General features: G+C 46.8%; 1 protein-coding gene across 1 annotated transcript in view; it reads left to right on the top strand.

The window, feature by feature from the left end:
• The first annotated feature begins 1430 nt into the window (after window positions 1-1430).
• The window catches only part of DESI2 (desumoylating isopeptidase 2), a 43195-nt gene continuing 24680 nt past the window's right edge, over window positions 1431-19945 (top strand). The window contains exon 1 of the mRNA XM_044267062.1: window positions 1431-1606. Within this exon, the coding sequence (XP_044122997.1) occupies window positions 1565-1606 (42 nt within the window). The 5' untranslated portion in view covers window positions 1431-1564. The remainder of the gene's footprint in view (window positions 1607-19945) is intronic.

Genomic DNA, 19945 nt, shown 5'->3' on the forward strand with positions numbered 1-19945 from the left:
GCCACAGAGGGAAAGGGAAGGGAAGCAAAGCAAACCAGAAATTAATTTCAGAAATTTGTCCACAGCACACTTGACAGTCAAATATCACGCACACAGCACCTACCTTCACACAACACTGGCAAGTGAATCCTGTTTCCCTAGCATATTTGTTTTTCCTTATTCTACACCTCTCTCTCCAAATTCCCTATATCCCTCGCCTTGCCTCTGGCTCTCCAGTGATCATCTTGCCTCTTATATGTTGCGAAAAATCAAAGCAAATCAGGAGAGAACGTCTTCATTCCCCCAACCCCCCAACTGCCTGAATGTTAGCTTTGCTATTCCCCTTTGAGGGGATATTTGTCCAGACGGATATTTGCCATTCAAATCTATTTAAACCAAACCTCGTCCCCAAGACCTTCCAGCTGCAGCTAATCTAAGATTACGGTCAATCACTTCATCCTATTTTGATTCTCTGCAAAGCACGTATCACCCATATTTGTCCTTCCTCCTCTGTGGACGGTATTCCCCAGGGCCTGCAACACGGCCGGGCACATGGCCGGCACAAGACAAATATTTGTTGAATAAATGGAAAAGCAACTACTGTGTCCTAGGGTTATGCCAATCTGTGAGTACTGCACTCTCTTCCCCTGTCGGCAAGATAGTTTCATAAAATATTTCATACTGAGTACTAACCGGATCGGATGCACATTGTGCCCCTCCCCACCCCACCCCCACCCCCACCACCAGCAACCTGCCTTCCTCTATTTCCCCACCGTTCCACGTGCAAGGAAAAAAAAAAAGCAGCACGGAGGGCTTGGAAAACAGGGTTGTCACTATGGTCTTTTGCCACATTCAGCTGACTTCCACGGGCTCAACGCGACGGAAACCAGCAGTGGCACCGACGAAAAAGGGTTGAAGGTAGAGGACTTCACCTGCCGCCAAGGGCGCACCGCAGAGGACCGGCGCGGATCCCAAGCACTGCATGCTGGGAGCTGTAGTCTCCTGGGGAGGCCTGGTGCGGTAAGGAGCGGGAGGGGGGGGGCGCGGCATGCTGGGAGCCGTAGTCGTGGAGACTCGGCCTCTGCGCTTCCAGCCGCGAGCTGGGGAGTGGGGAAGGAGTCGGGTTGGGGGGGGGGGTCCTCAGTGCATGCCGGGAATTGTAGTATTTCTAGGACCCCGCTCCTGCAGCGTGAGAAGCGCCATTTTAGGTCCCGAGGTGCGGCCGCGCGGAGCCAGAGCGCAGGCGGGCTCAGCCCCGGCGCCGGGCCGGCCCCGCCCCCGGGGCGCCTGGCGCCCGCCCCCCGCCCCGCTCAGGCCCCGCCTTTCCCCACGTGTCCGCTGCCGAGGGGAGGCGCCTGAGCCGGAGCGGGCCCGCCAGCGGTCCGGCCCCGTCGGCGCAGAGGGTCCTGTCGGCGGCGCCCGGGAGCGGCCCGGCTCCCCGATGCTCCCGCGCCGGCTGCCGCGGGCCGGGCTGTGCGCGTAGTGCCCGGCTCCGGCCCCCTCAAGTGCCCGCGGGGGTGGGAGCGGCCTCGGCCCCGCGGAGACGGAGCGGCTGGAGGACGAGGCGGCGGCCGCGGGGAGGAGGATGGGGGCTAACCAGTTAGTGGTGCTCAACGTGTACGACATGGTGAGTGCGGCCCAGGCCGGCAGTGTCCGGCCGCTCGGCGCGGGGCTCGGACCCCCGGCCCCCGGCCCCTGCGCTTCCTGCCTCGCGTCTCCGCCTCCAGCTTAGTTCTCGGGGTGGGGGAGGGGAGCGGGAGGCTGTTGGAATCCTCGCGCACGTCGGCGGGCGGGCAGCGCTGCCCGGTCCGCCCGAGGGCTCCCGCCCGGGCTCGCGGCGCCTGGAGCCCCGGCGGTGGCCCCTGCGCGGCCCGGAGCCCGCGCGGGGCCCGACCCCCGGGTGGCGGATCGGCGCCCTTCGGGCGAGGCTTCCGTCGGGGGAGGGGGTCCGACCGCCCTCTCTTGCCGCCCGGACGCCGGGCCGCCCCGTCCCCGAGCACCTCTTCCTGCCCCGGGTCCTCAGGAACTCCCAAGCCCTTCCAAGTCCCGAAAGTCCCATCTGTCGGTGCCGGTGCTAGAATCTCGTCCAAGGTGAACGGGCGCCAGCACCCCTTTGCCTCCAGGGCAACCTCGTCAACGCGAACGAGGCTCCAGTTGAGCAAGCCCAGCTGAATTCAGTGGGGGTCCTGGTGGGGCTCCTGCGCTGGCCTCTGAAGACCACTCGCCAGGTGATGCAACAGGTACCTGACTGACCGCAGGAGAGGGAAGGGGAGAGCTTGTGTGTGAGGTCACCTAACTTTGCAGGACGGCTAGCCCACGGAACCGAGTCCCAGGACTGCTTTGTTAGAGTCGCAGCTGAAGTTCCCGGTAGGGGATGGTCGTGGCAGTTAAGATGCGAGCTGGGGTTTGTTTGCTTTCGCTTGATGCGTTTTTGCTTTGTGAGAGAGTCGCCTCTGCCTTCGAGGTGCGAAATCTCTTGGCGGAGGAAGAAGTCCTCATCATTTTTGTTGGCTTAAAGAGGCAGAAGAGCCGAGGTGCTAGATGTCAGAAGTCATGGTTCTCACTCGCAGATCGGAACTTTGCATTCCGTGGCACTGCGTCTGCATTTCTAAATTTACCCTGTCACCTCTTGGGTAGAGAGGAGCTCCCCGTGTCCTAATCTGGGAATTATGTCAGGATGGGCTAGACACTGCTGGGGACTTGAGGTGAGGTCTCCGTTGACGTGGGTTCTGGGTTCGGAGGTGGGTTGACAGGCTGAGGAAAGTGAAACATGCAGAAAAAATTAGAGGCGAACTGGAGGGCCTAGAACAGCAGGGCACTTGGTAAGGTCTTTGGCCTAGGTCATGGGTTAGAAATCATTCTCTAGATGTCAACTTCTTATGGTACTGGATGCCTTTATTGTTCAGGAGTTTTTACTGCCTTTTTACTGTTTCATTGCCTGTCTCCACCCCCGTGATGTGCATTTGGTTTCTTGTTTATTCATGAAGACTATTACAAAATATCTCACAGCATTATTTTCTTTTGAGAGCGCAGTATGTTTTTTTCTTCTGGGTCATTCAACCCCTTTATAAATTAGGAATATGCAATGGCCAGAGGGTTGTAGACTAAAATCTGAAAGTAGAGGTAGAGAGAAATTTGGCTTTTTAAAATAAAACTGCCAGTGCATTCTTTGGCATGTAATAGGCTTCCTTACACTTAGGGACTCTCTGAATCACAAAAAGCATTGCTAATTGTGGTGACTGTAGGAGAAGCTAGAGATGATATTGGTGTTCCGGGTCCTGGAATGAGGTTATTCACATATTCCTAGTTTACCGGCACACGTATACCAGTATATTTCAAAGGGAAGAGTGATCTGAAAGATGTTAAAAATATTAACTTGTCTTTTAATAAAGATTGTATTCCTTATATCACTTTTGTAAAGTCAGTACTTACAGAGGAGGCAGGTAGAGAAAGGGGTAAATTAAACCTGCCCAGATAACTAAAAATAGGATCTAGAATTTCTAGACTGCAGTCTGATTCATTATCTCCTCTACTGAATAATTTCTGTGTTTATTTCTTATCAATTGCTTTTTCCTAGCAATAGGAGGAGAAGGAGCATATGAGTGTCTATCAGCGTGGTAAATAATTGAATTATTAGACTTCTAACAAACTTGCCCTTGCATGTTCTCTGGACAGCTTTCGGGCTGTGGCTGTTTCGTGTCACTAATTCAGCAGGCTGCAATTATTATGACCTTGGAGAAGTCACAAAAATGATTGAATTATCCTTTTTCCTTTGAGGAATTGCGACTCTCATAGAGGAGGTACAACAGTAGTAACAATTCGGAACAAAGTAGCATGATTTCGATCATGGAATGGCAGAAGAGGATGTGAAGGAGGAGACCACATGTGGGTTGTAGAATTAGGGATTGCAGAGGGGTACCAGGACCTCTACAGGCAGGAACAGTGGCGGGAGGAGAGCGCAGGTTGGCCTGGGAAACAGCTGCTCCCTGTAACAGTGTAGCCTGCGTGAAAGAGACAAAACGGACAGTCTGATTAGAACTTGATTCCTTTGGGGCTGGGACAAGGACTGAGCGGGGGCTGGTCTCTGAACCAGGGGAACTATCTAAAGTTTTCATGGTAGGGAGCAGGGTGATCAGAGTTAGTTTCTGAGTGAAGACCAGTGTGTTGAGGTAGAAGATCGTATCTTTTAAACTGCTCTTTCTCTAGTTGTCTTGGTTTTGGAACGGTTCTGCTTGATATCAAGGTCAAATCTCTTTTATCTTTGATTGTACCGCTCATGCATCATAGGTGCCTTTGATGGGGATCGCTGTTGTCTGTGCAGGCCTCGTCTAGCAGAGTCCTTCCAGACTAGACTTTGCAAACATCAAAATCAACCCCTGTTTTTCACTCATAATCAGTTTATAGGGACCCTTTGCCTTGTATCCTTGTGGCTCTCTGGGAGACTGTCACCTGCTCCAGCTTGGACTGCATTTTTCCTGTTCCCTAGATGGGGAATTGCTGATCATTTCTCTTCTTCCAGAACTGCTGCATGTAAGAAAGAATTTGTAACAGGGTCACCTGTATTAACTTCTTCTCATGGAGGGATAGGATAATCCTTAAAAGGTTACTTAATCTAACACAGTGCAGCTAAATTATTGCTTGCTGCTTTCTCAGTGATTATGTTCCTCTTTGTACTTTGGGGTAATCTGCTGCCAATAAAACATGGCCTGCGTTATTTCCGGGTCCTGGAATGAGGTTATTCACATGTTCCCAGTTTACGGGCACACATAAAGCAGGTGATTCAGCTGAGGGTCAGGTGCCGGGCCAGTGTCTGGTGTAGACTCTCTCCCACGAGGGCTTCATTTGCCAGAGACCCCGAATTTGTGCCATTTCGGATCATCTTGGCCACTAATGAATTTTTACAAAATACCACCAACATGTGGTAGCATGATAATACTTGTAGATTCATTCAGTAAGCTGCTTTCTTCTTATTTTCAAATAGCATCTGTACATCTTCAGAGCCTTAGCACTAAGACTCTTCAAATAAGGAAGTTTGGGTCCATATTTCTTTTGACCATCCCGCTTCCGTCTGAGTCCTCCAAGAGCACGTGAGGGCACATGTGTGTGACCTGACTTCACATGCATCTGTGCGTCTAATTCAGACTTTTTAAATGAGTTCCAGATGCATCTACATACACCCTTCACCTAAATCAGCATGCGGCATGCTCCTTCCCTTCCCTTCCCTTCCCAGCTCAGACGTCACCCTTTACTCAACCCAACACTGCCCACCCCCAATCTTGGATTATAATTTTGTCTTGATGACCTTCTGCTTGGTTTCCCAAGCCAGAATTCTGGGAGTAAAGCCACTGCTGCTTCTGTATTACGAGCCCATCAGAGTCCAGTCCCTAGGCCCCATGACTCGAAGTCTGGTTGATTCTGTCTGAAAGCAATAGCTTGACCATCAGTAGCTTTAGCCGGAAGGATACTCCTCTTGACTCCAGAGATAAACGATCCCGGGTTAGTTCAGCAGCTCAGCTGGGGGGCACCCAGGACTGAGACTTTCTGTCTGTCCCTTCCCTGTTGGCTTTTGTTCTGGTTTGTCCCCTCCTAGTTGGGAAATGACCATCCCGGCACCAAACAGAATGTCCTCCAGCAGGGTGTGAAGAAAGAGGCGAGTAGAGCCTTTTTCTCCTTTTCACAGAAAATGCTTTGCCAGAGCCACCCTCCCCTCCTAAGGAATGGTCTGGAATGGGCTCACCTCTGGCTGTTGAAGCCGAGAGAGGGGCTAGCTGGCTTTCCTGGCCCACCTGCTGAGCTGCGGCAAGGAAGGCAGGGAGTTGGAATGGAAGTCAGCTGGAAGCCTGTGATGTCTGTCACATATTTTACCTTCTGAGTATTCCTTAAATTGGGGACCTTACGCTCACTTCCACTGTTGCATCTTAAGTTCGGGTCCTCGTTATCTCTGTTCATATAATAGCCTTCTCCCAGTTGCGGTCTCTGGTCTTCATTTGAATCTCTTTCCTCTTTTGTTCCCAAAGCGATCTCCTGTGCCATTCCTCGGCTTCACATTCACCTGCGAGGTAGAGGCTAATGCCCCTTATGATGTGATCCCTACCTGACTATTAGGGGCCGACCTCCTACTGGTCCCCCACTGGTTCCCACCCCAGCATAGACGCTTTATGCTCACGTGATGGGATTGTTCAGTTACGTGAACAGGCTGTACTGTCATAGTTCATGCCGCAGTATCTTTACTCCTGCTGGTCTCACCTGGAATGTTCTGTCCAGCGGCCACCTCCCGTTCCTCCTGCCTGTAGCTTAGCCCACAGTCAGCAGCCTCAAGTGAACTCCTGTGCCCTCTTTGTACTTTGCACATACCTTACAACAGACGTGTTATAGTTCCCTGCTTCCTGCTAGACCAGGTTCCTTGACAGCAGTGTCTAGAACAGATCTGTCGTGAGAACATGTTCCATAAACATTTACCAAGTGGATGGGATTTCCAGTAGGCGCTTTTATTAGGAATGGCGCCCGTACTGAGAAATGGCTCAGAAAGGCCTTCAGATATCCCTTCTCTTTGGGCCCGATACCTATTTCAGCATTTGTCCCCCTACTTTTACTTAATGTATTTCTAGATTTTAGCTTTTGATCAAACGAGGGGTGTGGGGATCACGGGAAGGGGATGGGAAAAACTTCAGATATTCTTCTTCGACATAGTTTTCTGTTGTTTTAAACACTGTGGGCCTAGACTGAGGAAGTGGGTGTTAATCGGGTTATTTTGTGAGGTGGGGGGTGTGGCACTCGGGGAGAGGCCCTGCTCGCCTCCGTGTTCTTCCTGCACTGCCGCCTGCGGACCCTCTGCTTGACGCAGTGACGGTCATTTGACAGCTAAGAGGGACAAACCAAGAACAAGGAGTCCTTCCTTGAAACATAATCTTTCTGAAAACATTGTCAGAATCTTAACGTGGAGTCGCCGGTTAACGGGAGCTCGTCCTCATTTCCTCGGAGCTGACGTTCCTCTGCTGCCTCAGCCGGCTTGACCCGGGACCCGTGAGTCCCTGAGTCTAGCCGAGGGAGCGACAGCCCTAAATCTGCCCCCCACATTACGCGTGGCATTCTCTTTTCTTTGTCCCCATTTATTAGAGATGAGAAAAGGATTCAGTCTCTCTAGGTGTTTGTTTTCTATTGCTGCAGTAACAAATTGCCAAGGTTTTAGCAGTTTAACCCAGGGTCCAGGGGGTGTGCCTTGTGTGGTCACAAGTGCGGGTGGGCCCAGGGGCTCCTCGGCTCGGGCTCTCAGATCCCTGAAGTGGCCGGCAGCTGGCACGGTGCCGGGGGCAGGCCCACCACCAGGCCCATCCAGAGGGTTGCCAGAACTGAGTTGCTTGTGGTCGTGGGGTCGCAGGCCTAGTCCTCGCCGGCTGCAGCAGGGAGCCCTTCTCAACTGCTTAAAGCCTCTTGCCTGCCCGGTCTTCAAACCAGCAGCGGTGCCTGGAGTCCGCCTGCCAGCTCCCATGTCTCTGACTTCCCTTCTGCTGCGTCTCTTCTGCCTCCATCCAGGGAGACTTCTCCGCTTCTAATAGCTCGTGTCATTAAAGGGGACCCATGAGGATATGCCACGGTAGTGAGCTCCCTGTCTTCAGGTGTCTCTGGCTTACATGTCTGCAAAGACCCTTTGCCATGATTCAGTGACCGATTCACAAGTTCTGGAAACGAGGGTGTAGACCCCTCGCGGAGTCCTTTTCCGTATCACACCATCTAGGAACGGTATTCTGTGAACCCAGAAATACCTTGTAGCAGTCCTTTGACTCGGCATGGAATGAGTATTAACTCACTAACTTCAAGCGGAAGACTTGAAGTATTCAAAAAATAAAGCGTGGAGGGTGCCCAGCTGGCCCAGTAGAGGAGTGTGCGACTACTTGGACTTGGGATCGAGAGTTCGAGCCCCGTGTGGGGTGTAGGAATTACTTAAATAAGTAGAGTTTAAAAATAAAGCATGGAAACCTTTTGTGAGTGGCATGTTGGTGACCGCAGACCCTTCAAACCGTGCTGGTGTTTGGTCTGTCCGCCCTGACGTCACATCTGTGCTCAAGTTCACAGAATAGAATTCAGTGAAACTTGTAAATTAAATACTATTAAATACCAAGGAGAGCCGACTATTGTAGGTGAATTCTTCCATTAAATAGATGTTCTTTTAAAACAGGACATACCTTTACTTTTCATTCGTTGACTGATTTTCTACAAGATTGTTTACATTCCAAAGCAGCAACTTCGTTCCAAGTCTCACCCAGTTGGTGAATAGAGTGTAAAGGGAGGAAGGCCAAAATAAATCATCGTAAACTATAAGAAAGGCAGAATAGAGGGAGATGAGACACATGAAAATAACTTGTAAGTTTCAATTAATCTGAAATGGACATGGGTATATGACTGTGACCGGCCTCCTAAAACAATAACTTAAAAACTGATTGACCCCCCCATCGTTTGAAATAAAAGTCTTTGTTCACTAAATTAGGATGGCATCCTTGTCGTAACACTAAATTCTTGCCTGTACAGAATTGGTGAGTCTCATTCCTACACTATTTTTATTATAATTTCATGGCATATCTTTGTATATGGCTGGGCCAGTTTCCTTTTCATTCTTTTCCCCAAGTTTTTATTAGCTGTTACTCATTTCCTTTTCTAGGCTCTCTGAAAAATCCCATACATTGTCACTTTGTTGTTGCTGCTGTTTTAATTGTGTTAAAATACACCTAGAAGTTACCGCCTGGACCGCTGATGGCCGTGTAGTTCAGTAGCACACATTCTCAGTGCTGTGCTGCCAGTCTCCAGGGCGTGTGCATCCTGCAAAACCTGAAAACTCTCTTCATTAAACTCCCCCCCCACCTCCGTTACCGCCATTCTACTTTGTGTCTGTGAATTTGGCTACATACATCGAAGAAGGGAAACCCGGTAGTGCTCGTCTCTTCATAGCTGACTGACTTCCCTTCGCGTAGTTTCCCCAAGGTTTATCCGTGTTGTAGCACGTGCCGGTGTTCCCTTCCTTTTCACGGCTGAATGGTGTTTTGCCGTATGCATGTGTACCCACCCCGTTGCTTATCCGTTCATGTGTCAGCGGACATCGGAGTTGCTCCCACCTTTTGGCGAATGGGAGTCCTCGTGCTGTGCACGTAAGTGTGCAAAGATCTGTCACGTCCCTGCTTTCAGTTCTTGTGGATGTATGCCCCACAGTCTGTAGATTGTTCTTGTTGCTTTAATCGGAATCACACTGGTTCTTGAGCATGTTAAAGTAACTTGGGAAGAACTGACATCTTTCCTGTTTCCATATTCTTTTCTTCCCCAATGACGAAAATGGGTTTGTTTGGGTTTTTCTCGCTCTTTGAAATTTTTAATCCAGAAAATGCAAATAGTTAATATATGCAAATCGCTAAATAGGTTCATTCCAAGCCCATCTATGTGAGCCATCTATTAACAGAATAAACTGAGAAAGTAAGTAAAATATTCTAGATCATTTCCCCATAAACATCTTTGCCACAGACATCTTTGCCGCCAACATTTCTGCCGCAAAAGTAATTGACTGTAAGGCAATTTGCAAAAAAAAAAAAAATCACAAAATATTAAAGAGGTACTTTCATTTGAAAGGACATAATCATGAAAAATAAGCAACAAAATTAAATGACTTTATTGCAAAATACAACATATTTGAATGCATTTAAAATGCGTGTAGACTCATGGCAGTATTGTCCAAACAACTGATACGATCTTGTGGATTGTACCAGGCACTTGTCTTCGAAGTCTTTAGTTAGTAGCAGTACACTACACTTTTCTTTTCTTTCCCTTTTTTTTTTTCTCTTTTCTATTTTCTTTTCTTTTTTCTTTTTTCCTTTCTTTTCTTTTCTTGGCCTGTTGATTCATCTTACTCGGCATCACAGTTTTGCTTCTTTCACTAAAGTTTCTTCCTGCATTAAGAGAGGTATCAGTTGCCAGATACCGGGATGCACATGCGGAACTGAGCTTTACATGGCATTGTGCAAGCCTCCTGCACTGCTGGGTTTTTGTCTTGGCGTGTTGTCACGTGTTCGTTGACAGACATTCCAGAGTTCTCTGGGAAGCATGGAAGACCGCCAGTGCTGTGATGCGTTTGTGACTGAGCTTTGTTAGCACGTAACTGCGATGTTCTCATGCACAGTACAGTATGCAGTCTGGCTTTACACTCTGTACTTCACACTTCCAGTAGGTTCCATCACCGTATTTTTTATCAAGTCGATATATATAGTTGTTACCAGCCACTATTTGAAGAGCGCCACGTTTACGTGTCAGTGTAGAGATTGCTAGCTAAGATTTATCAAACCTAAAAATAGGAGCTTTGTTAATGGAGAAGTAATTGACAACTAGCTTCGGTACGTTAACCCTGCCCAGGGCACGCCATGCATCCTTGGAGAAATGAAACCAGACTGTCATCCAGTTATTTTATCTTCCACGGCCAAGATGCATGTAGCAAAACTATGAGACATGAGTGAAAAATAATACGGTATATTAAGTGGCCTTAGGGCTAAACAGGAAAATAAACAGAGGAGGGATAGGAGAGTGTAGGTTTAATTTCTACTCCAGTTTCCAATAGAGTGGTCCTCCCCACGAAAGTGGTCCTCCGCAAGAAAGACCTCACCATGAAGACGTTCCTGAAATGTGAAGGGGTACAACACGTGGCTGTGTAGGGAGAGGATGTTCCAGGCAGAGGGTACGCAAGTACAAAAGGTAGTAAGTTAGGCCCTGTACCTCCTAAGTAAATCATACAGCAAGAAGCAAGAGAGAGTTTGAGGGGAATTTCTGATGTTCTTAGGTTCATGAGGACATTGAAAATAGAGCAGGTGATACCAAAGAAAGAGCACCCCGAGATGAGGATAGTTTCCACAGAGCTGAAGAGCAACATTGCCTTATTGAAAACTACCACAGGATATTGAAAACTAAGGAGAAAACAGCAAGATTAAGACAATCTGTGAAAACAATGAGTAGAAGGGTCAATGTTAGGCTCTAAAAGGATCGAATGCCAGGCAGAATTTGCTAAAAGTTAGGAACATTCGTGGAATTTGAGAAACAAAACAGGTGAACACAGGGGAAGGGAAGGAAAAATAAGATAAAGCAGAAAGACAAACTCTTAAGAGACTCTTCACCCTAGGAAACACACAGCGTTGCTGGAGGGGAAGGTGGTGAGGGGTCGGGGTAACTGGGTGATGGGCATTAAGGAGGGCACTTGATGGAATGAGCATTGGGTGTTCTATGCAACTAATAAATCACTAAACGCTACCCCTAAAACTGATAATACACGGATGATAACTAAATTGAATGTAAATTTTTAAAAAAAAATTTTTTAAGTCAAAAAAAGGAACATTCGACCCAAAGCCTGGCTTAACTTTTAAATGTTAAGGATAAAGTAGAAGGTCCTACAAATACACACAGGCAAAAAAGTTACTCCAGTAACTTTTGTCCAGTGGACAAAATGAAGCTAACTTTTTTTCATGACACCAAAGCCTAAATAAAATGGAGCCTTATCTACAGAGGGAAAGGGCACACGTTTCTGTCTGAATGCTATGGCTTCGTAAGTTGTCACTCGTGCTAAAGGACCTAGAGAGTATCAGGCACCTTTTGGGAAGCTGAAAATGACTCAGACCTTGAGAATGGAGTGACGACAGGGCGAAAGAAAAGCCTATGGGCTCCACTTCTCATTTAGCACTGCTATCTCCTATTTTATATATATGTGTATGTGCATATAAAATAGAATATATAGTATATAATTATATTATCTATAATGCTATGTATGGCTCCAGTGCCAGTGTCCAGAGTTGCTCTTCACAGAGAACATGATGTTAAGAGGATTAAGTCCCAGATTATATTGCCCAAATCTTTGGTGAGAGGGAGGAGGTAAGTCAGCAGAGGCGATTGGTCTGGGTTGGTATTGGAAGATTGTATGTGTACAGTTTTTTCATATAAACGTAAGTATTGTTGGGATAAAGTTACATCGAAAGGCAAAACAGCAGAAAGAACACAGTTCATACAGTGTAAGAGAGAAAACAAAAAGAAAAATGTTGAATGAAGACAAGTAGGACCAAATACAGAGACCATGAAATGATCGCAAATACAGTAATCCCCCTTGTAAGTTTCTTAAGCATATTTGCCTTCCAGAAATTTCAAATCCCATGTGGTCAAAACTGTTGTTGTTTTAGGACCTTTCTGGTCAGCCCTGGAGAGGCTTTCCCTAGTCTAAAATTACAGAAATAGGCTTTCCACTTGGGAAAGTGGAAAGCCAATTATCCCAACACTGTTGATTGAATGATCCGTGGTTCCCTATGCGGACTGGAGGCACATACCACAGTCATCCTAAACTAAGTTATCATGGATCTAGGAGTCTAACTTCTTGACTTTCTGGGCTAGCTGTGTATTTAGCTACCTCTTCCTGCCCCATTACCAGATGTGTAACTGCAGTATTCCAGCACTTTTTGATACTGGTGATGGAAGACTCTCTTTCTCTCTTTTGGAATTTTATGTTTCTCACACGTTAATTTTTCAAGTAAAATTTAAAATCAGTTTGTCAAAAAAAGCTCACTGAAATTTTAAGTGCAATGACATTAAATTCACGAATGATAATTGGGGTTAGCAATGCTAACCCCAGGTGTTAGAATATCAAGTCGCCCCATAATATAAGGACTAAGCTTGAGTGATTACAACATGCGAGCCCTTGCCCCATATTATTATCCCTTTTTAAAATGATGACACAGGTTTACCTGAAGAACCTGCTCAGAATCACGCCGTAAGTGGTGGCGCACAGTCTGGAACCACGAGCTCTGACAGTGAAGTCTGTGCCCTTCACCACCACATTGTATTTCTCCTCCTCCTCCCATCCCTGGAAGGTGCTGTTTCTCTATTAATTTGTCCTAATCTCACCGCCTCTCCCACCCCTCTGCCAGACTAACTTCCACTCTGTGCTTTCTGGAACTCATGAGTGGACAGTAGGAAAAAAAATTCCCTGTATCTGTGATTATTTCTGGGATGGTTAATTTTATGTGTCAACTTGACAAGGCCAAGCTAGTCCCCAGGTTTTAGTCAAACATGAGTCTAGATGTTGCTTGTGAAGGCATCTTTCAGATGTGATCAGCACTTTTTTAAAGTTTTTATTTAAATTCTAGTTAGTTAACATATAGTATAATATTGATTTCAGGAGTAGAATTTAGTGATTCATCACTTACATGTAACACCCAGTGCTAATCACCACAGATGCCCTCCTTAGTCCTCATCACCCATTAGCCCATCGCCCCCCCCCGTCACCCCTCCAGCAACCCTTAGTTGTTCTCTGTAGTTAAGAGTCTCTTCATTTAAGTCAGTAGACTTTGAATAAAGCAGATTATCTTCCATGTTGTGGATGGGCCTCATCCAATCAGTTGAAGACCCCAAGAAAATACTGAGGTGCCCTAAGAAGGAAGGAATTTGGCCTCCAGAGGAGCTGCCACATCAACTCTTCCTGGGTCTCCAACCTGCCAGCTGGCCCTGCCGACTTTATGCTTGGCACCCCCCGAAGTCATTTGAGCCGGTGCCTTAAAATAATCACTCCCTTACTACATCCTCATTGAGTTAGATTCTGTAGTCTGCCATCATGGTGTGCTCCGCCCTACCTCCTGTGCGCGGGGTGGGAGTCACCGCGTCCCATAAGTCCCATCCGAGGTCAGACCTCCCACTGTGTGCTAGATCGCAGCCCTGCACTGCACTCCGGTGCAAGGACTTCTCCCTCCGAAATTGGCCTTCCAGTTGGTATGCGCGTATGCTGCAATAGGTATCTGTTGTCCTCTTGGAACTGAGTAGAGTTCCTTCCACATTGTCCCCACTGGCCATCCACCATTGTGTACCATGCCCTCCAGCCCGAGGGTGTCTTTTTAATCAACTTCTTTAGAAGTGTGTCACTTTCAGAAGGCTAGCAAGGAAGCAAGCTGGAGCTGTGGGGTGTGAGGCCCCTTCATCCATTCCAGTTGCTGTCTTCTGTGGGTATAAACGGTAATTCAGCAGTATACCTGTTGAAGTTCCTTACTCTGCCGTGAGCTTGAGGGCAGAGACAGGGTATTACTCTTTATTCCCAGAACTTGGTACTTTGTAATGGCTTTTAAAAGGTGTGTTGGGTTCCCCTTAGGACCTGTCATCCTGAAACGGTTCCTTTCTCCACTGTGTCATCTCGCTCGCAGCTGCTGCTCCCCTCGAGGGACCTGCTGCTCTGCAGTCCTGACGGACCTCCCTAGCCTGTCAGGTGGCACATGAGAGCCCCAGACACCTGCACTGGTTCGAAACAAGAGTATCGATGTGACAAAGAGCCACGACTGAGGCTTGGGACAGCCAGCCCTCCCTGGTCAGGCCTGCCATCTGCTGTCTGGAATCTGTTTTCCTAAGTAGTGTGTGCAGTTCTTTGTCTTTGTGGCGCAGTCTGGAATTAGTCAGCCCGCATGAATTTGCATCCCGCCTCCTGCTTTTTAACTGTGTGACCTAGGAAAGTTTCCTGCTAAACAGAGGGTTCCTTGCTGGAATGGAAATCATAGGGTATCAAGTCTGTAGGGTTGTACGATCTTGAGGCAACTTAAATGAAATGCCCAGAATGGGATGTGGCCCATGATAAGCTCTAGAAAGTGTTAGCAGTGTGTTAGTGTAGTTGTTGCCAGATTATGGAGCGAAATGAGCTGTCTGTATGCTTTGCACCTTTGCACGCGACACCTGAGTAACCCGATCTGTGGCGTTTCCTCAGTGGATCAACAGGAGTGTTCTCCTTCAGGGAACAAAGTGTCACCCAAGCTGAGGCATTAGAAGCAGGCTGTTGGATGTTTGACATTTGCTCCAAAATCTCCATCGTAGTGTGTGCGTGACACTTGGGTTAATTACATAAAGCCTTTTCTCCCCCCTTGAATGTTGGCGCTGACAGCTGGGCTATAGCCTTTCGACCAGATGAACTTAGGGGAACTATTTCTAAGCCTTTAAACATTGATGGAAATTGTGAAAATAAACAACTCGGCCTGAGACTGGTTTGTGTACCATAGCCTAGTTATCATTTCTAGCTCATTGTCCAGCAAAAAGTTAAAGGAACCACCAGATAAAGAATTTTATGCGTCAGCTGTTTCCTCTGGTTCTCAGTATAATCTGTCGCGCGTACTCGTTTCCTAACCGGTATAAAAAGAGTGGTCCACTCGGAGTACGGTTGCGCGTACTCGTTTCCGAAAGGACCGTATCTTCTAGATTTTTCCCCCTCCTTCAGATGTGAAGGTCAGCTCCCAGAATAGTTCTCTACGTTACTAAATTAGCGACTGGGTGGACACATTATATGGCATTTAGGCAAAGACTGGGCCTGTGGTGGTGCCCGAGGGGTCACCGTAACTTCACACTTCAGGAGAAATGATGACTTAGTAGTCATGGTCTCCATCTTATTGTGAGGTTGTTCAGGAAGCTTCAAGATCGTGTAAAGAAATGCAAGAGCATGTGAGACTCTCTGCTGGAGGTAGAGCCCGTGGTAGGAAAACGGTGGGTGGAAACTGTGAAACCCGGGCTCTGTTTGCATTTCAGCCCCCCTTGTCATGTGACTGTGGCCAAGTGGCTTGCCAGAACGTCCCTAAAGTAATTTATGTATTTTACATGCACTCTTGTCATTATGGAAGAGAGAGTAAGTGGAAGTATGTTGTAGGGTAACATTCAAATTTACTATATATATATACATATTTCTGTTTAAACACTAAGTTGTGACTGTTTTCATTCTTAATGAGTTCCTTACGGACAAGGACTGTGAGTTAATCATCCTTGTATCCCCGGTGCCCAGCAGTCCCTGCCACATAGGAGGGGTGCCCGCATGTTATTAAATCAGACTTGTCTGACTCGCTTTATTTATAGCTTTGCTGTAAGCAAAGATTTTAAATGAGATTTAAACTGAGGTGCAGTTTAGGAGGTACCCTTCTAGAACGGTGGTTCTCAATTTTATCCTGGACCCACTCAGAAATACATTTTACATAATGCAATTATACACAGGTAACGGAGACCAAATGTTCAGGAAACAACCTTGCTCTGGATCATGTCCTCTGATTAGTTCTGTTCCATTATATTTCATTCATTTTTTTCATCCATTATATTTCAATCACATATATCATGCATAAGGCTGGTAACAACATCCCGAAAAAATTTTGGGGTCCTCTAACAGGTTGCAGCCTACAGTTGAAGACACCTGTCGAGAACTCAAGCTCCGTGAGAGCAAGAACTTCATGTTTGCTTCTTCATTGCCAGTGCTTGACACGTAGTAGGTGTTCAGTAAACATTGCTTGAGTGCGTAAAAGAATGGAGGTGCTCTTTTCCATGGGCCACAGTTAAAAAGACGGTAAAAGGAGAACATGGCAAACTCCTTGCTGCAATGCTTCGATTCATCAAGCTTTCGAGTGGTCTGCTAGGTCCTAGGCAGCACGAAGGATCCAGAATTTAAGAAGGCTCAGTTTCTGGCCTCATTCAGTTTAGAGCCCAGTCCAGGGGGATGGTCAGGTAGACGTAAGCCATACAAGAAGTTTTCAGATTTTACTGAAATATCTGACACCAGCCAGAGGTACAACCAAAGCTAAGGCTGGATAGGGAGGTTTTACCAAGAACTTGGTTTTAGGGGCGCCTGGGTGGCTCAGCGGGTTAAGCTGCTGCCTTCGGCTCAGGTCATGAACTTGGAGTCCTGGGATCGAGCCCCGCATAGGGCTCTCTGCTCAGCGGGGAGCCTGCTTCCTCCTCTCTCTCTGCCTGCCTCTCTGCCTGCTTGTGATCTCTCTCAATAAATCGCTCTCAAATAAATAAATAAATAATCTTTAAAAAAAAGAACTTGGTTTTCTGCTGCAGATGTGGTATCAGGAGGACCCAGTACCTCACCCATCGATTTTTCATCAGCAGAAGAGTCTAACTGTAGGTTCTATAAAATAGGTTTAGTCTGAAATACATTCAAAGGGCATTTGGTTCGCCAGCGATTTGACTTTTAAAAATCAATTCTCCTTTATGGGCGCCTGGTTGTCTCAGTGGGTTAAAGCCTCTGCCTTCCGCTCAGGTCATGGTCTCGGGGTCCTGGGATCGAGTCCCGCATCAGGCTCTCTGCTCAGCAGGAAGCCTGCTTCGCCCCCACACCCCTGCCTGCCTCTCTGCCAACTTGTGATCTCCGTCTGTCAAATAAATAAAATCTTTAAAAAAAAAATCAATTCTCCTTGAAATAACTTACTAGTTCAGTGATCCTGTGTCTAGTTTGTGGTGGGTCCTAAAATGGGGTCCTTTGAGAAGCACGATGATTTGTTTTCAAAATTGGAGGAGGAAACCTTAACTTTGTACGAAATACAGAACACTGCATTTTCTTTGGTTTTCCATTATCGCACACGTGTTTAGGTGTGTGTACTCACCCTCGGGAGCCCAGGGCAGTGCTTAGGAGCTTTTGAGTCTCGAAGGACAGTCCTTAGGAAGTCCAGCTGTGGGCTCTCCTTAAAATTTATCAAAACTGGGACTCAAGAATAAAAGAGGGTGAACAGTTACGCAGAAACACATGTGAACTGGGACCGTCCCAGGCAATTGGGAAGCACGTGTGCCTGAACTTTAGTGCACATGTGTATGTTTGATCACATTGTCTCAAAAAGGGAATAAACTTGACAGCACGTTTACAAACCTTGAAACACTATTAACTAAAAAATACTGGCAAACCTTTTGTAATCAGGAGAGATCATTTGCAGAGATTGCAGCTTAATACCCAACGTTATCAACAACATACACATAATGTATAATGAAAATGTTTTTGTTAATATAAAGTTTTGCCCCCCCCCAAGACCTACAAAGTGAGTGATGTGCTTATTTTAGATATTATGCTCTGGTAATGAAAAGATTGGACATTTTCTTAAAAACAGTAACAGAGTAGGGTCTCCGTGTGGTGCCATCTTTCTTATAGGCTCAACACAAATTAACAGATAGCCCCAGATGCATATGGATTCATCTGGAAAAGATACTAGACTGTCTCCGCTCGTTCAGTGAGTTTTTATTGACTCTGTGTTACGATTAGCTCGATGCCAGGGCTCTATAGATAGCATTTTAATATGATTTACTATTAAATAGCATTTGCTGTAAAATTATCTGGGACTCAACCCAGTGGTGCCAAAAAGACCTCCTGAGCTGATTCCACAGTGTGAACCGCGAGGACAGTTTTCCGCGAGTCTGCCCTCTAGTAATTACCCCACAGCCTCCACTGCTCACCGTTTATTTTTAATTCTTAACTCCGTAATTGAAATGCCTTGTCTTTTCCCTAAGCACCTTTTTGTGGGAAGTAAGTAAAAGACATTTGCTTTAATCCATATGAACACTGGCTCTAGGATTTATAGGGGAAATGGTCACACTTCATACTGAGATCGGTTTAAGGGAGTCAGGCCCAGGACCCAAGTGGTTATATTAAGTGTTTTAAGTTCCAGACTAGAAAGATTGCATTTATTGTCATTGCTGCTTTCAAACAGGAAATTTAAAATTTTATTAAGTTGATAAGACAAATCACTGACTGAAATGAAGTTTGATGGAAGTTCTCAACCAGAAGAATAATGTAACATTTTAATATAGGACTATAATATGCCGCAGTGAAGTCACTTCTGTAAACACTGCTTTAAAGTAATAAATGGAAATACCGAGGCCAGTTTTTTGCATTAAGGCAAAATCGAGTTCAAAAGTAATTATAGTTTATTTATGCCTTTGTTGCCTTCCCACATATTTCAAGATCATTTTTCTCTGAAGTGTGTTCTTTTACTTTATGTTAATGCTTAAAATGCTTTGAAAAGCCTTGTGAACTCGAGTGGCAGGGTTTGGTGTCAACAGAGGTTAAGTGTGGGTTAGTGATCCTTCCCTGTTTACTGAGGAAGTGCAAGGCCGTAGGGTCCTTGTGCCACAGTCAGCTCCGCAGCGCCTTGTGCTGGCCCGAGTGGCTGCCGTACCGCCGCCTGGCTGAACAGAGACCTTTTACTCAAATCGGTGCTTCTCAAGAGCATAAATAATTGCTTGTCAGAGTCTTAAAGTAGAATCCAATTAATTCTGCCATTGTTTGCCATTCAGTTTAATGAGTCACTGCTCTTGATCATTTGACATCAACTTCCAGAGAATTAAAAGAGAGCTAGAGCTAACCTGCTTATTTACATGTGCATTCCCACTATGTGAAACAGAAGGATTAGGGAAGGATCGCGTAGGTCGGTAAATGTATGTGTTTGCTACTCCTAACGCGGCCACCACGGGCCAGGCAAGGGTTCTAAGTCTGTATATATTCGTTAATTCTGAAGTAGTCCCCTGGGGTAGAGGCCGTGTCAAATCCCCATTTCATAATGGGGTTATGCAGGTTGTGCAGCTGGCAAAGAGTGAAGCTGGAAGTTGAACCCATGCTGGCTCCAGGACCTGAATTGGAATCAGACACTTTCTGAGACCGATCGGGTTCCTTAAGCAGGCGTGTGCGCATGTATAAGAAGAAACCGAGGCAGAGTGCTCCAGTCCCCCGACCCTCCGCCCACTGTCTTGTCCTCTGTAATTGATGGGCTTTAGCTCCGGTGAGTTGTCATACTTGGATCAGCCTTTTTTTACCGGAGCCATGATCTCGGGAGGAAAGTTGAATATAATAGAAGCTGGATCCTTGTGATCTAACCCGGAACAGAAGAACACTGTGGGCTTCCCTGTTAGACGTCGAGAGAAAGAACCTTGGAGTAAGCGGACCTAATGACAGCCTCTTATACATGATGTAGGTGGGCAGTTCCGCAGCCGGGTCGTGGTGACTCTGCTGTTGGGTCGTGGTTTGAGAGCGGATTTTGTGGTAGCGCCCGGCAGGTTTACTGTTCTCCTGCAGTATGTTAGGAGGGACTTGAGAGCAATCAAACAGTAAGTTCACTTCTCAAATGCAGACATCCGACTTCTCCTGGAAGCCTCTGAGGGGCTCCCTTTCTCAGCACGGGGTAAACTTGGA

This window comes from Neovison vison, chromosome 10 (genome assembly GCF_020171115.1).
Source record: "Neovison vison isolate M4711 chromosome 10, ASM_NN_V1, whole genome shotgun sequence".
Taxonomy (NCBI): domain Eukaryota; kingdom Metazoa; phylum Chordata; class Mammalia; order Carnivora; family Mustelidae; genus Neogale; species Neogale vison.